This window comes from Parasteatoda tepidariorum, chromosome X2 (assembly GCF_043381705.1).
Source record: "Parasteatoda tepidariorum isolate YZ-2023 chromosome X2, CAS_Ptep_4.0, whole genome shotgun sequence".
Taxonomy (NCBI): Eukaryota; Metazoa; Arthropoda; class Arachnida; order Araneae; family Theridiidae; genus Parasteatoda; species Parasteatoda tepidariorum.
In genome coordinates this window covers 41,415,551-41,431,840 of record NC_092215.1, presented here as the reverse complement: position 1 = coordinate 41,431,840, position 16,290 = coordinate 41,415,551, and the positions used below count along the sequence as shown (strand labels likewise).

The 16,290-nt window shown below is 29.1% G+C and overlaps 1 protein-coding gene across 1 annotated transcript in view; it reads left to right on the top strand.

Moving 5' to 3' along the window:
- LOC107440513 (uncharacterized) overlaps window positions 1-15,956 on the top strand; it is a gene marked incomplete at its 5' end in the record, with an annotated part of 37,538 nt that extends 21,582 nt beyond the window's left edge. The window contains 9 exon segments of the mRNA XM_043047662.2: window positions 1,841-2,129; window positions 5,523-5,740; window positions 5,999-6,204; window positions 7,548-7,944; window positions 9,429-9,557; window positions 9,648-9,782; window positions 11,639-11,825; window positions 13,990-14,213; window positions 15,615-15,956. Of these exon segments, the coding sequence (XP_042903596.2) occupies window positions 1,841-2,129; window positions 5,523-5,740; window positions 5,999-6,204; window positions 7,548-7,944; window positions 9,429-9,557; window positions 9,648-9,782; window positions 11,639-11,825; window positions 13,990-14,213; window positions 15,615-15,803 (1,974 nt within the window).
- Between the last annotated feature and the right edge of the window lie 334 nt (window positions 15,957-16,290).

The following is a 16,290-nucleotide window of genomic DNA, read 5'->3' as shown; positions in this document are numbered from 1 at the left end:
ATTACCTTGTTAACGGCATGAATTCCTCACTAACTCTGGATAGTGCCTGGAAATGCATTTTACCCAGAATTGCTCCTCTCGATCATTACGGTTTACCTAGGCTTTTTTTTTTTTAAATCTTCTATTTCACTCTCGGGTACTGCCGTTTTTTCCAGTTTTTTCTTCCTTTTTATTTTTCATTATTATTACTTTTATTTTTGTAAAAATATTAGGCTTATTCAGAGACAGTACGTTTTTGTGTATGATTTCGTATCTTAATTTGTAATTAGTACTAATTAATTAGCATAATTAAGGTTTGGTCACAATAACATCTCGGTTGTATTTTCTTTTAATGAAGGACTTGGTTATTATCTAACAGCTCCAGAAACTTTATTTAATTGCTAACTAATTATGTTTATGATTAAAAAAATTTCTTTTTCAGTTTTCCCAAAAACTTTTATTTTGTGCTTTATTTTAGTAAAAAATCTGAAATACAAAATATACAGTAAAAGGAAAAAATTTTAAATTCACTGTGATTTTTTATAATGAAGAATCAAATGTAGAATATTCAGCGTAGTATCAGTGATAATCTATTATATCTTTGAGTTATTAAAAAAACAAAGACGAGCTACATTTCAGAAAATTTTGAATTCCTTTTTAAATAAATATGTGATTAAAAGACTTCTTTTTAAAGCTTTTTGAAGAAAATTAAATGTTAATTGTTTCAGAAATTTACGAAAATTATGAATATTTTTTTTGAAATATATCAAATAGTTATTGAAGAGAGTAATATTCATAGTTATTGAAACTATATATTACTTTTTGAATTACGACTTTATAATTAAAATTATGTTTTTGTCGAAATCGTTGATGAATATAACAACAGATAATTGATGTAACAGCAAAAAAGAATAAGCTATTCTTTTTACTTATTTATTTTAGTATTTAGCTAGAAGATATTTATGAACATTAAGACATAATTATTTTCCATTAGAATTCGGTGCTGATAAATTTGGAAACAACATGATAAAGTGACTCGTGGGTGAATGCAGAAAAGTGTATAAATTACTATAACCCAAGAGAGACAGGTCATTTATAAAAAATCGGTAGGTAGAATGCTCTTTTTTTTTAATGCTAAATCTTATGAAACAACCGAAGATTTCCCGCACTTTTAGATTTAAGCAAAAGCGCGCACAAACTCTTCTGATTGCCCTCCTATTATCCCTAACTACGGTGGGTTAAGAGTCAAACGAAGCTAAGAAATACAGTGGGATGATAAAATTGTTTCGCGCTCGTATTTTATTTCTACGATCAGTGATTCCCTTTCATACTTTCCTCCCCCAGACGCAGAAAGAACCCTTCAGCAGACCTAAATTACATCTTTTAAATTTGCTTTAACTTTAATATGGTACGAACTAATCATCTTATTTTTAAAGTTTGACGTTCTTTTTAAATTTAGTTTATTTGAAATCGAGGTGCAATTTTAACAGAACTTGATTTAATTTACAATTTTATTAAGATTGCAAATAACGAAATAATATCATTTATATTTCCTAAATCTTTAAATGCAATTAAAATATATTTTTGCTAATTTTTAGATATATTGAATATAAAACGCTATAACAAAAAGAAATCAAAAACGTATGTCTCCAGAATCATTTCAGCTCAAAAAAATATCCCGATCATCAACACCACACAAATCGAACATCGGATTTCCGGCCGCACCTTGTCTCGATCTATAATAGATAAACTTAGAATATGTTTAAAGAAAAATCTATTTTCGATCATAACTTTCAACTAAGAAGAAGATGAACATGAAAATACTTCTAAGAAGACAATATGATGCCGAGTCATGGGCTAGTATAAAACCTCAGTTATTTTGGAGGCAGGAGGCAGTCCCCAAGAAGCTTGCAAGTGTGTTTCTACTGGGCTATTCCCTGACTCAAAACTCAAGATGTCTATCAAAGAAAAGCTGGACAAATTATTGCCTCTTTTTGAGAAGTTGACCTCTGTCACAAGACAGCAATTGCCTCCAGACCAAAGGGATCCAAGACTTCTGGGAGTTGGAGTTTTGCCCAGAGGTAGCCTTTTCTCATGCTTTCATGAGAAACACCTGAAGGAAGCCACTAAGCTTTTTGAGATCTTATTTGGTAAATTATTTTATTTTATTATTATAAAGATTTTTTATTCAAAATTTTATTTTTATTAGTGATATATGATAAATTTGAGCGAATTCTGCGTTAGCATTGAGCCTAATTTTACATTCTGTTTAAAAATTTAAATACAGAAATAAATAGTAAAATACCTGTATTTTTCTTTTAAATATGTATTAAATCTTGAAATTAAATTTTTTTTTTATAATAATGCATCGTAATTTTTGTAATAATGTAATGCAAAATTTTTATAATAACGTAATGTTTAATAATATTTCCGACATAAATATTGATTATCTGACTTTAAAATATTAAATTTTTATTTTTTGCTGAAAGTTCAAATTACTTCATAACGTTGAAAAATTAAATGATCTAATCATGCCAGATTCCATTTAAAGACTTCTTTTAAGCAGTTTAAAATTTCGTATTCATTTTGAAATACAAAAATTTAGTTATATAACACTAAATCTGCATATTTTTTTAAATTACTACTTTGCATATTTTCAATTAAAATAGTTCTAAAGTGCGATAAACGCTTGTCATTTTACTCTCTATAGATGCTTGATTTCAATTTTAAAAATCAACCAATTGAGAAAAATCATTTTTTCCAATCGCGTTTTTTGAAATTTCATTTGGTAAACTATTTTACTTTATTAATATAAATAATTTTTATTCAAAATTTTATTTTTATTAGTTTTCTAGAATAAATTTGAAAGAATTTTGGTGAGCCTGTTTTTAAATTCCGTTTGAAAATCTAAATATAAAAATAAATATTAAAAAACTCGTATTTTCTTTAGAAATACATATTAAATCTTAACTACTGAAAAAGTTCTTATTACTCTCCTAATATTTGATAATATTTCCGACCTAAATATTAATTATCTAAATTTAAGTATTGAATATTTATTTTTTAAAAAGTTCAAGCTACTTCATATCGTTGAAACATTAAATGATCTAACGGATTCCGATTTTCATTTTTAAGACAGCCATTCTGCTTTAGAATATTTTATATTTATTTTTCAAAATAAAATTTAGTTTTAACACTGTCTCTAAGCATATTTTTTAAATTACAACATCACGCATTTTCATTAAAAATTATTTAAACTTCAGTAGATGTTTGTCATTTTGCTCTCTATACTCTCTTTTCTTTTAATGATGCTTGATTATATTTTTAAAAATCAATCAATCCAAAAAAAAATAATTACAACAAAGAATACTTAAGATGCGTTTTTTTAATTGGTTCATTTTATGCAGTTAATTAATTAAAAAAAATTAAAGAGCAATAAATTTTAGTTTATATATATACACGTAGTTTGAAACCGAATTTTGAAAACCGAAATTTCCGGAAAACCGTTACCAGATGAATGGAAAAATTACCAAATAAATGGTTTAAGCATCATATACTTTAGTTTCATAAACCATAATTATGTGTTTTTTTAAACCAGAAATGTCATTGCCATACTATACCATAATTTTACCAGAATGTTTTTCATCTTGAATAAGAATTTAGGAAATCACATATACAATTAAACGAAAAAATGTTTTAAAAAATTAACATACATTCCAAAATTATATTTAAAAATGGCAAGTTAGTTTAAATACATGATTTATAGTTTTAAACTTTAATATTTAAAGTTTAATTTTTTATAAAATATTTCAATTCAGCTCGAATATTTCAATACATTTTGAAATTTGCATACATAAAAAAATTTATGAAAAGCGTGAAAGATTCATATTACCACAGACATTACATTCATTTAAAGTGTTATGCAATTCAGATATCAAAAAGTAAAAATAAAGTTCATAATTCAAAGCAAGTGGTATTCTAATAAGTATTTAAATAGTTTTTTTTGTTGGTATAACTTCTTGGAAGAGTAACTTTTAAATATGCTACTATGATATGGAAGAAAAACTCTTTGTTCAAATCTGTATAATTCTTGTGTTGACTGAGTCACACTTTTGATAAACAAGTATAAATTTGTCCCATGATTTCATTTAAGTTAGATATTGATAATGTTTACTTGTTATTGATAACATAAGCATGTTTTAGATATTTTTATTACAAATTTTAGTACAGCAAATGTTGCAAATTTCAGAAAATGAATAAAGTACTTTAATGATATCCTCTTTAAATTTAAATAATAATTTTCCAATTTATAATACATGAAAGAAAATTTTAAATTTAACTCTTATGTAAAGTATTTTTATTACATAAAACAAATTTTTATTATATGACTTTAGTAATAAATTCATGATTGCTTTAATAATGTATATTTGAATAAAATAACATCCAATAAAATGTTAAATATGTAATAAAACTGTGACAATTTCAAATAAATTAAAATACTTGTCAATAATCAACATACTCGATTTAGATTCTATCTTAAATTCCAATGACTTGTGCGGAGAAGTGAAGTCAGCAGAAATATCAAGCATTACATTCCTATTTTTTATTTTATTTATTTATTGTTACTAGAAGCTACAGCATTTTGCATTACTAGCAATATTTAAAACGTTTTCTTTAGCTAAAAACATCAGCAGTAATTTTATGGTTAACAGCATATCCTTAACAACCTCCTAAATATACATTTTTAGAACCCTGGTCAAAAAAGAAGTCTAACACGCGCACATTTCACAGTAAAAAATTCCGGATCAAATTTTAGTTAAAAGTATATTGGTTGCTTTTGTTGCACTTTGGTTGCATCATCAGTAAAATCCAATTTTTACCGTAAAATATTACAACGTAATTTTTACAGTAATATTTATTTTATTAGAATGATTCAGTGATTTAACGCTAAGTATTACTGTAAAAATTACGGTATATCAGATTTCTTATTCCGTAGCATGCTGCGGTAAAAATAGATTTTACGCTGAAAAGTACCGGCAGACTGAGTGCCGGTACTTTTTGCCATAATTTGATCCGAAATCTTTTTACAGGGTAAGGAACGAAAATTAATGTTAACGATAAAGGGAAAAAGCAAAAAAAAGTTATCATAATCTAGAGAATCATGACTGATTGCGGTATTAAAAAAAAAATAAAAACAATCAGATTACTTCAATAAATTTGAAGGTTTTTCTGATAATGGCTTTTAACTTCTTCTTAATCTCCAAGAGAAAATAAGCAGGTTTTGATGTTGGTAATTTCGCTTTCCTCAATAGTATTTCGTCAGTTTTTGATGGCATATTTATTTTCTCCCCGCATAAGTATTTATTTATAGCCTCCAATATGTGTATAATTTCGACTTCATTTTTGCAAAAATTCTTATAAAATTATATTAACGGTGGTGATTGTAGAACACCATGTCTTTCCGATTACAGTAAAATGACAAAAGATTATTATCTTATTTCACAGTTTTTTCTACTGCTAACAGCATATATTTCGAATTACAGCTGCCGCCGACTTCGATGATTTCTTGAAATTGGCTACTCAAGCCAGAGAAGTCGTTAATGAGGGACTTTACACCTACGTTTTGTCTGTGGCAGTAGTACACAGGGATGATTGCAAAGGAATCACATTGCCTCCCATTCAAGAAGTCTTCCCAGACAGATTCATTCCTGCTGAAACAATCAACTTGGCTCAAAAGGAAGCCAGAAATAAGCCAACTGAAGTGAGTATGAGCTAATACAAATGATCTTTCTTGTACAATTGTTCAAATAATATCATAATTAAAACTACTTTTACCCATTGACAAAATGGGTGTTCTTTCGGCTTGATGGCGTGCGCACCTTATTTGGACGTCATCACACATTTCAACTGTGTTCAAGGGTAATAGTAAATAGTACGCATGATGCGTCGTCATTGCATGCGTTGCTATGGCGACCTCCGTTGTTTGGTAATTTTTTTAGAATTTTTTATTGTTGTTTAGGATGTGGTTGTTGAAATTGAAGATACTGGTAACATTCTGGAACCTGAATACAAACTAGCTTATTTCCGTGAAGATATTGGAATCAATGCTCACCATTGGTACTGGCACGTTGTTTACCCAGCCAACTGGAATGAAGAACTGACAGGAAAAGTCAAGGACAGGAAAGGAGAACTTTTCTACTACATGCATCAACAGATGTGTGCCAGGTAATAAGAATATCTGTATTAATTAGAAATATAAAATAACTGTAAATCTGTTTACTAAATTTAAACACTTTTAAAATTATAACTCAGCAATCTATAATTTAATGGTAAATTAAGTTACAAATGTAAATTACGTTACAGTACTGTGACAACCTGTTGCAGCTTCAACTTATTAGTGAAGTTACAATTTAAATTAGTTAATTTAATGTATGTAAATCAAGGATAGGAAATGAGAGCTTTTTTACTGCATGCATCAACAGATAAATGCCAAGTAATAACAATATTTGTATTTATTATAAATGTAAAATAACGGAAATTTTGCTTGCGAAATGTAGACAATTTTTAAAACTGAGCCGTGATTGCTCGGGGGATAGAGCGTTCGCCTTCCAATGAGGTAAACCATGTTCGAATCCCAGTGATGACTGGTTGATACGAAATCCGCATCTGAACCACAATGCTGACGTAAAATATCCTCAGTGGTAAACGGATCATGGGTTAGAGTTCCTTTGCCATTAGGCTAGCCGTGGAAGTTTTTTGTGGTTTTCCTCTCCATGTAACACAAATGTGGGTTATTTCCATCAAAAAAGTCCTCCATTAAGGCAAATTTCTCTTAATGCTTGATTCAGGAGCTCCCTTGTCTTCTGGATTGGGTTCAAAATAACAATGTTACGGAGTTCAACACTAGTAGTCGTAAACATGAAGAATTGGGTCTGAACAGTTATTAGGTCTGATGGTTATAAAATGAAACAAAAACTTTTAATAAAACTGTAAAAATTACAACTTAGTAAACTACAACTTAATGGTTAATTATGTTACAAATAAAATGAGCCGTACAATTACAACTTATAGCAGCTACAACTTATTAGCACTATTACAATTTAAATGTACTTAGTTATAATTTATTCTACAAAAATTACAACAATGTGCAGTTTTAAACCCTAAAATGCCAGAAGGAACTCAAAGATTAACTGTGAAATGTTAAAAAATCACATTGTGAAGCACAATTAAAAAAAAAGATACATACACTGTTGGAAATATTGGAGCGTATCGAACAATAATATCGCCTAAATTTGTTTCAACCTTAATATAGAGCTAAGTTGAACCATATTATCGTCCTTCTAAATTTCACTACGGTTCAATTCAACACCTTATTACGCTTGTAGTAAGTTAGCTCTGTTTTATGGTTTAAAGTTGATCTGGTTTTAATCAGTGTCAACACATATAGTTGAAAATGATGTGTAAAATATTATAACATGTATATATGTGTAAAATAAACATGTATATATGTGCAAAATAAAATAACAGTTTATTTGAGGACGTATTTTTAATTTGTAAATATTTTGCAGATACGATTGTGAAAGATTGTCTAACGGTTTGAACAGAATGGTCCCCTTCCACAACTTTGAAGAAAAACTTGAAGGTTATGCTCCTCACTTGACATCTCTCGTCAGTGGTTTGCACTATGCTTCAAGACCTCAAGGATTCAGTCTTCGAGATCTTACTGATGTTGATGTTCAAGATATGGAAAGATGGAGAGAACGTATCCTTGAAGCTATTGATCTTCGCCATGTCCACGACTCCCAAAACAATGAATTGCCTTTGGATGAGACCAACGGTGCTAACATTTTGGGTACCATCATTGAAGCTAGCTCTAATTCACCAAACAAGGGCTTCTATGGTTCCTTGCATAACTGGGGACACGTAATGATGGCAAGAATGCACGATCCTGATGGCAGATTCCAAGTAAGTAGTAAACTCTTAAAATTTTGTGAGCTTAGTCTTTAATGAACCTTCATAAATATCGATCAATTCTCAAAAAGTTTGCTTAATATATTAGAGTTAGTTGTTTTAGAGATATTTAAACTAGTAATTTCAATTACTTTAATAACATTTTATAAATGCAATTATCAACAATTTGATAAATTGCTTACTAAACAAGCTTCTTCTTGATAAAACTAATGGTTTTAACTCTAAACTACCCTTATTAAAAGTAGCACTTTTTCATCAAATAAAAGCTTCTATGGTTCTCTGTATGGGAAAACCTAGATCGATGATCAAAATGTTAGTTTAAAATTAAATAGTGTTTTTTATTAGTTAAAATATTTTCTAATTTAGTTCATAAAATAAAATCTGAATTATGTTCAAAAATACACAGTGAGTATAAATAAACATTACAAAAACCTACCCGTCTAGATACTAATCATAATATAATAATAAAGGATGGATAAGAGTTTTGATTTGGGAAAAAATTTAGTTTCGTATGATCAAGTTGACAATTTATCATTTTGCGTTTAATTAAGTTTTGCGACTTTAGAAAATAACAACTGTCACAATTTATAGTTAACGATGGTTTTCAATTTAACAGCTTATTCTAAACTTTCATAAGTTTTGGTAGCTTGGAAAATTTCAATTGACATACGTGGCAGTTTAACCCTTCGACGTAGAATTTTTATTAAACATATTTTTTTATACTTTTTTCATTATTTTGTATGAATTTTGGTCAAAATAAGTAAAAAATATTGTATTTAGCATTTTAATAATGTGTGGTTATGAAATAGAGCATGAAACACCGGTGCTTGGGGGGGGGGGGTTAAAGGTAAATTCTTCCAAACACAGCTCACTTCCAATCAATAATTTTTCAAATTTGCACTCATTTTCAGTTATTTAGATCTAAGAAAAACAGTTATTCATCATTGAAATTTTTTTAATCTGCAAAATCAATTATTGATAAATTTTTGAATATGAAGTAAAACTTTCTAATTATTCTTTTTTTGATTTAACATTTTAGTACAAATATAACTCTGACAAATTTTCAGATTTTTTTAATAACAATTAGACAGCGTTTTTTGTAATTAAAAAATACGAAAATAGAAATTTACATGTAATTATAGCTTCAGAAACATCTACAAAAGGGACACCGGTGTCCCGTTTGGTGTCCCTTTTGTAGATGTTTCCGTTTCGAACAGTTTATCGTTTTTCTAGTTAATAGTTTATCATTATTTAAAGTTAGTAGTTTGTCTTAAATTTTCATATTTTTGGAATTTTATAAAATCCCAATTACCATTAGTTGCATTTTAATAAATTTTAAACAACGGATATAAGGGAAGTATGAATTAAATACAATACATAATATACAAAATAACTCTAGGGAATAAAAATTAAATTTCTTATCGCAATCCAATTTACAATTTACCATACATTGTTTTATTTGTATTATTTTATTTTAGGAAAATCCAGGTGTCATGAGCGATACATCAACTTCCCTCAGAGATCCTATTTTCTACAGATGGCACAGATTCGTTGACAACATCTTCCAACAGTACAAGGCCACTCTTAAACCATACACCAGGGAACAAGTAAGCAAAATATAAAATCTCTTTCTCTTTAAAAATATTTGGTTCAACTTAAATGGTATTTATAATTGGTTTGATTAATTCCATATCTAGTTGACCTTCGCTGGTGTAAAAGTTGTAAGCGCTGAAGTCAAAGCTAAGCAAACCAACGTTGTGACCACATTCATGAAGAATGAGGAACTTGATCTTTCTCATGGAATTGACTTTGGAACTAGCCACAAAGTCAAGGTAAGGAAATCTATTTATTTATTCATTAATAATCTGAATTTACTGATGAATGATAGTGTGGCAAAAATTTAAAGAATTTTTTGAAAGCCTGAAAAATTTTTGCCTATTAATCTTGGATTGTTTACAATTGGATATATGTGGAGTAGGGTTATAGGCGATAGCAACGCTCGAATACGCCATCTGAGGAGAAGATCGGTTCCATGTCTTTGGCCCTTCTCCCTTCCCTCTCCTTCTCTTTTCAGTTGTATAGGAATGCACTACGATATTTTTCCTTTTCTTAATATTTTTCGCATTTAATTGTTACAAATATTTTTAAAATATCCATGACGCTTTCTTTTAGATCTATGTTCAATGTAGTTTTCTGTTCCATACAGTTTCCTAACTTAAAAGATTTTAATCTATTTGAAAATCTAGACAGAAACTAACTTCCTTCCTTCTTCTATGACTCTCCACACGCTAATGGTGAAATCATGCTAAGTGTTGCCATAGATAGAGAGTTCTGCTTTGCGCCACCTGTAGCCCATTTCGATCACCAGTTAGAAAATCCAACCCTTTGCAAATCGTTGGCGTTAATTTTTCGATGTGCCAGGCTTGTTGGAAAAGTCTCTAGAGTTTTTACACAATTCAGCTGTATTGCAATGAGCCTAGGTACTTTTAAGCTGATAAAAAATATAGCATTTATTGCTCAACTAGCATGATTTATTTCAGGCTGTCTGCAATAAGTCTTGTAAATGCTTATCGGACAATTAAAAAATGTATATCATTCATTGCTCTGTTTTTTGATTCACTGTAGTGATCTGTACAAAATCTTATTGCTGTTAGTTTAAGTAAATTCATCAGGCTGGTTGTGTGAATTTTCGCGCATTTTTAATTAGCCTAAATATGTATGTGCACACTGTAAGCAGTTTGAAAATTGACCAGCTGAGTAGAAAATACTGGAAAATTTTCAATTAGCCTGGCGCATTGTAAAACTTGCAAAGAGCCGAAATTTTCAAATAACTTCCACATATACATCTAACAATGTATAATGTAAATAGTAACTAAGTTATATCAAAATTTGTAAATTTTGAAAAGCTCAAAATTTTAAAAGTGACAATTTTTCAATAATCATATATCAATACATTTTTTCATCATATAAGCGAGGTGTTCCGAAATCACCACCCTCAGTATATATAAATTTAGAATCCTCGATAAGAATAAAATAAAAGGAATTTACCACTTAAGTCGTCAAAAATTGCTATTTAAGCGTGAAAAGAAATAAATAAAAAGAAACGTAATAGCAATCTGATGCATTATTATTCAGGAAGACGAAAATAAAAGCATCTAAGCCAGTTTCAATGCTGCATTATACTTGAAATTGTTTCAAACAATCTGAAAGTGCCTCCAGCAACCGGAAAATGATTTGTTCACTAACTCTCGGTTTTTTTTACTAATCAAGCAGATATTTATGTTTTCAATCTCGCCTTCCTATTAGTCATTCGTTAGATTTTTCAAAAGTTTTTATTTTATAATTGTTTAAATAACGATTTGCAAAACCTATTTAAATAATGGTATTTTTCTTACTATTAATTATAAATCTATATAAAAGGTGATGATTAAGGAATATCAGCCTGTATATCTGGCTATAGTCTTGTGATATACTAGTTAATTATTAGTACAAAATTATTTTTTTTTGCATTATGTAACTATAAAACGTTATTTTAATGTACAGAAAATTTTTTTAATTATATATTCGAAGTATTTAATTAACATTTACAATGTTCCAAAATTCTAAACGCAGAGGGGATAATCATCACATATTAAAAAATATCAGTATCAAATTAACTCGTTTCATATTTAATTAATTCATTTCATAGGTACGCTATCACCATTTGGATCATGAACCTTTCTCAATCCTCATCAATGTTGATAACAAAAGCGGTGCACCAAAGCACGCCACCGTCAGAGTTTTCTTGGGACCTAAATATGATGAATTGGGTAACCTGTTGGTTCCTGATGAACAGCGAAGACTCTTCATTGAATTGGACAAATTCCACAAACAATGTAAGTAAAAATAATTTAATGCTGAATTTAAACAAATAGGAAATTAAGTAAAAATAATTTAATGCTGAATTTAAACAAATAGGAAATTATGTAAGAATAATTTAATGCTGAATTTAAACAAATGGGAAATTAAGTAAAAATAATTTAATGCTGAATTTAAACAAATAGGAAATTAAGTAAAAATAATTTAATGCTGAATTCAAGCAAATAAAAAATTAAGTAAAAATAATTTAATGTTAAACTTAAATTCTTGAAAAAGAAGAAAAAAATCCTCAAACAAAGACTGTAAAGTAATATACTGGTGAATATAAATTTTTGAGAAAGAAAACATGCTACTGTCAAAGATTTCTTCTGGCTTAAGTCTTATGAATTTTGCTACCCATTGGTTCCTGATGAACAACGAAGACTCTTCATTGATTGGACACAAATTCCGTAAACAATATAAGTGAAATTAATTTTATGTTGAATTTAAACAAACAGAAAATTATCCACACTAAAAAATAAAAATAAATCAAATTGAAATTCTTGAAAAAGGAAAAAAAATTCCTCAAAAATACTGTAAACTAATTTACTGGTGTATATAAATTTTTGAGAAGTGAAGCATGCTACTGTTAGAGTTTTCTTTGGATCTAAATATGATAAATTGGGTAACCTATTTGGTTCCTGATGAACAACGAAGATCCTTCGGAAAAATTCTACGAACAATGTAAGTAAAAATTGTTTTATGCTGAATTTAAACAAATATAGCAAATTATTCAAACAAAAAAAGTAAAAACGATTTAATATTAAACGTAAGTTTTTGAAAAAGAAATAAAAAAAAATATTCAAGGACGATAAAACAAGTCATTGAATATAAATTTATGAGAAGGTAAGCATGCTTCCATTAGAGTTTTCGTGGAATTTAAAGATGATGAAGAGGAGACAAATTTGTTCTTGATGAACAGCGCTACAGTAAAAAAATTCCACAAACAGTGTTAGTAAAAATAGCGAAATGATTAATAATATTGATTTTAAATCAGGCATATTCACAAATAATGCAATGTTGTTGCACAAATAGTGCAATATTGTACAAATGTAGTACAAATAGTGTAATACAAACAATGTAGTACAAATAGTTCTAGGGGAAAAAAAGAAATTCCAAAAACAATGCAAATAAAAAACAATTTGAATTGATCTTTTTGTAAAAAAACAACAGTAAATAAATGAAAATTTTCAAATAATCTAATTAAAAATAATTCATTCAAATTCACTATTCAAAGTGCTCACTTATGATCGAATTTTGTACTAATTAGAAAAAAGTTTGACCAGAAGTGGTGGAAAATTAATATATAAGTTTGAAAAAAAAACTGTTACAAACGCTGATCTATTTTTGTATTTTTTTTCTCCCTTAATTATTAATTTACGATAATATGTGTAAGCATTGTTTTAATTCACTTTTAACAAACTTCCAAGAATTTATATTAAAAGCGGTGATTTTGGAATAACCAGTACAGAAAATTTAATATTTTTATTAGGAATGTTAAGTCTTAAATATGAATGAACAATTTTTATAATTTTTGATTCAACGACAGACAAATCCACAAACACTCTCCAGTTTATCTGATGCGAAGCAAATTTTCTTTCATTCTCCTTACGATAAGTAACACGAGGTGTTCCTTAAAGACCACCCTTAATTCATATTTTTAGAATCCCTGTCAAAAGTTAATTTTAAAAAATGCATATTAAGGGTCGCAAGCTAATATTTAAAGGGAAAAAAAACAAAAATGCTATCGTAATCTAACTAATACGAACCTGTTTAATTGCAGAAGAAAACAGAAATATGATTATTAGAGACACCTCTGAGTTTCATCATGCAATCAAACTCGTCACCCCTTTTCTCCAAACTATTGATTCAACTGATTTCAGTTGTATTTTCGTTTCTTTTTCGCTTAAATGTTAATTTGTGACACTTAATGTTCATACTGTTTTGTCATCATTTTTCTAAAAATTATAATGGGCAGTGATTACAGTGCACTTTGTAAACTATTAACAATGAATTGGACCTTTTTGTTGTTTGTGGTTCTTATAATCCTGTTTTAACAAATAATATTTTTAAATCCAATTTATCACTGATTCTATTTAATGTTATTGTACTGGTATGTTATTGTACTGTTGTCTTATTTAGTGGCACCAGGAGCAAACCAGATCAGTCGAAACGCTATTGACTCAAGTGTAACCCTCGCTCACACTTATACTTTCGATGAACTCAGAGCTGGCCAAAGTGGATCAGAAGACGCCAGTGAATATTGCAGCTGTGGATGGCCCGAGCACGCACTTGTACCCAGAGGAACACACAAGGGCATGGATTATGAACTCTTTGTTATGCTCACTGACTACACTGAGGATAATGTAAGAAACCATTTTTCTTATAAGTTAAACAGAAAAAGTTTACTAATGCAAGAAATTTTCAATGAAGAGTCTAGACAAAACTCACATTAACGTCCGTGACCGTAGAGGTACATTCTAACCAAAATTAAAAACTTCAGTTCAATTTTGCTTAAAGAATAGTGGTTGCTAAAGCGGATGAACGTTTGGATTAGTCCATTGAGACATCGGAAAATATTAATTCAGAAGATTCAATTCCACACTGAGACAAAACTGTGGTCAAATCTACCAGAATATGGTAAAATTTACTGTATTTCTGGCTCTATGGGAATACCAAATAGGTCGGTAGTTTCTAACGAAGAGCTTTGGTAATGATTTTAGTAAAATTAACAATAAAGTATGTTTTTACAATAGGAGTTAAAATTTGGTAAATGTAGTAAAAACTGGCAATCATGATATCTTAGAGCATGGCATGAAGACTATTTATACGGTTTAATTTACTTTTCAGTTTTGCATTTTTTTTTTTCAAACATGTAGAAATAAGAACTATGGTTTCGAAAACCAGAATTTTCGTTAAGCCGTTACCATTAAAACGGAAACATTATCAAATGGAAACAAACAAACAATCATCATTATTACCAGAAACATGATTGTTTGTTTTTTACCAGAAATATCATTACCATACAGCAAGGTAATTTTACCAGAATTATTGTTTGTTTTTTTACCAGAAATATCATTACCATACAGCAAGGTAATTTTACCAGAATTTTTTTCTCCGTGCACCGTTTCCATTGGCTTAAGCCAACATTCGCTTACGTTGATCTATCAGAAGAAGAAGATGTTATATTCTTAGCTTTCGTATAGTTATTCTTGTTAAGTATTGGTATTTTTTAAGCGCTTACATAAGCCAACAAAAAAATACAAAAATTTTTGATTTCAGTATTTTTAGTCAAATTTTTGGTTCAATGTGGAGACCGCCGATATCAGTTCAAAGTTATAAAATTTTCCCTTATTTTTAATAGTGATAGTTAACAACTTTTCCGCACTATGACTAAAATCTTAAGAGACTTCGTCATTTTCAACCTACCTCTATAATACGTACATCTATACTGTTAAATTTGAATTTAATTTAATATAAGCATTTTGAATTAAAAAATAAAATTGCTTGAATTCTCTACTCCTTCATTGTGTGCCTAATTGTTTCTAACATATATAATTTCTATTTAATTAATAGCCTCAATCCTCAATTATTTGCACTTAATTATGTTTCAATAATAACTAGCTTTTATTGCTTATTTGGACCTAACCTTTGGTCCAAGTAAGCAATTATTTGAACCCAACCTTTTTATTTTCAACTTATTTATATTTAATTATTACGTAACTTACTTTTTCTATAATAACTAAGTTTAACTTAATTATTTACAGCCTGAAGGAGCCAATGTTAAGACTATTTGCAATGATGCTGTCAGTTATTGCGGTGCTAAAGATCAGAAATATCCAGACAAGAAGCCAATGGGATTCCCCTTCGACAGGCATGTCTTTGCCAGAACTTCAGCTGAACTCCTGACTGAAAACATGATCCTCACTCCAATCCAAATCAAATTCCTCGGTTAAGTCAAATCAAACGGACATTCATAATTGAAACTGAAGGACCATACCCGTTTTAATAAGATTAACTTCAAATTTAAAAAATCATAATAACATCTAGATATTGTACGGGTAATGATGTAATAAAAAAGATCTTAAATAAATTGGCATTATGTTTGACTTTTGTGAGTTTCATAAATTTTAATTTTTATTTTTATTAAAAACTTGTAAATACAAGGTGTTTTGTAAAGAATCCTCTTGATATACATTATTAGAATTCTTGCAGCCGGTCAGGTGGCCGAGCGGTTAGCGAGCTTGACTGCGAAGCCAATGGCTGCTGGTTCGAATCCCTCTCTGGGCATGAATGTTTCTCTCTATGTGTTGTCCTCTGTTGTGTGTGATGTGTGAATGTGGCCCACCCTATGAACGGGTTTGTGGTAGTGTTACGTGGGTAATGTTGCTCGCCTCCGTGATTTTGGTTCACAGGTGCCCACTGGGTAACGTAAAATTAGTA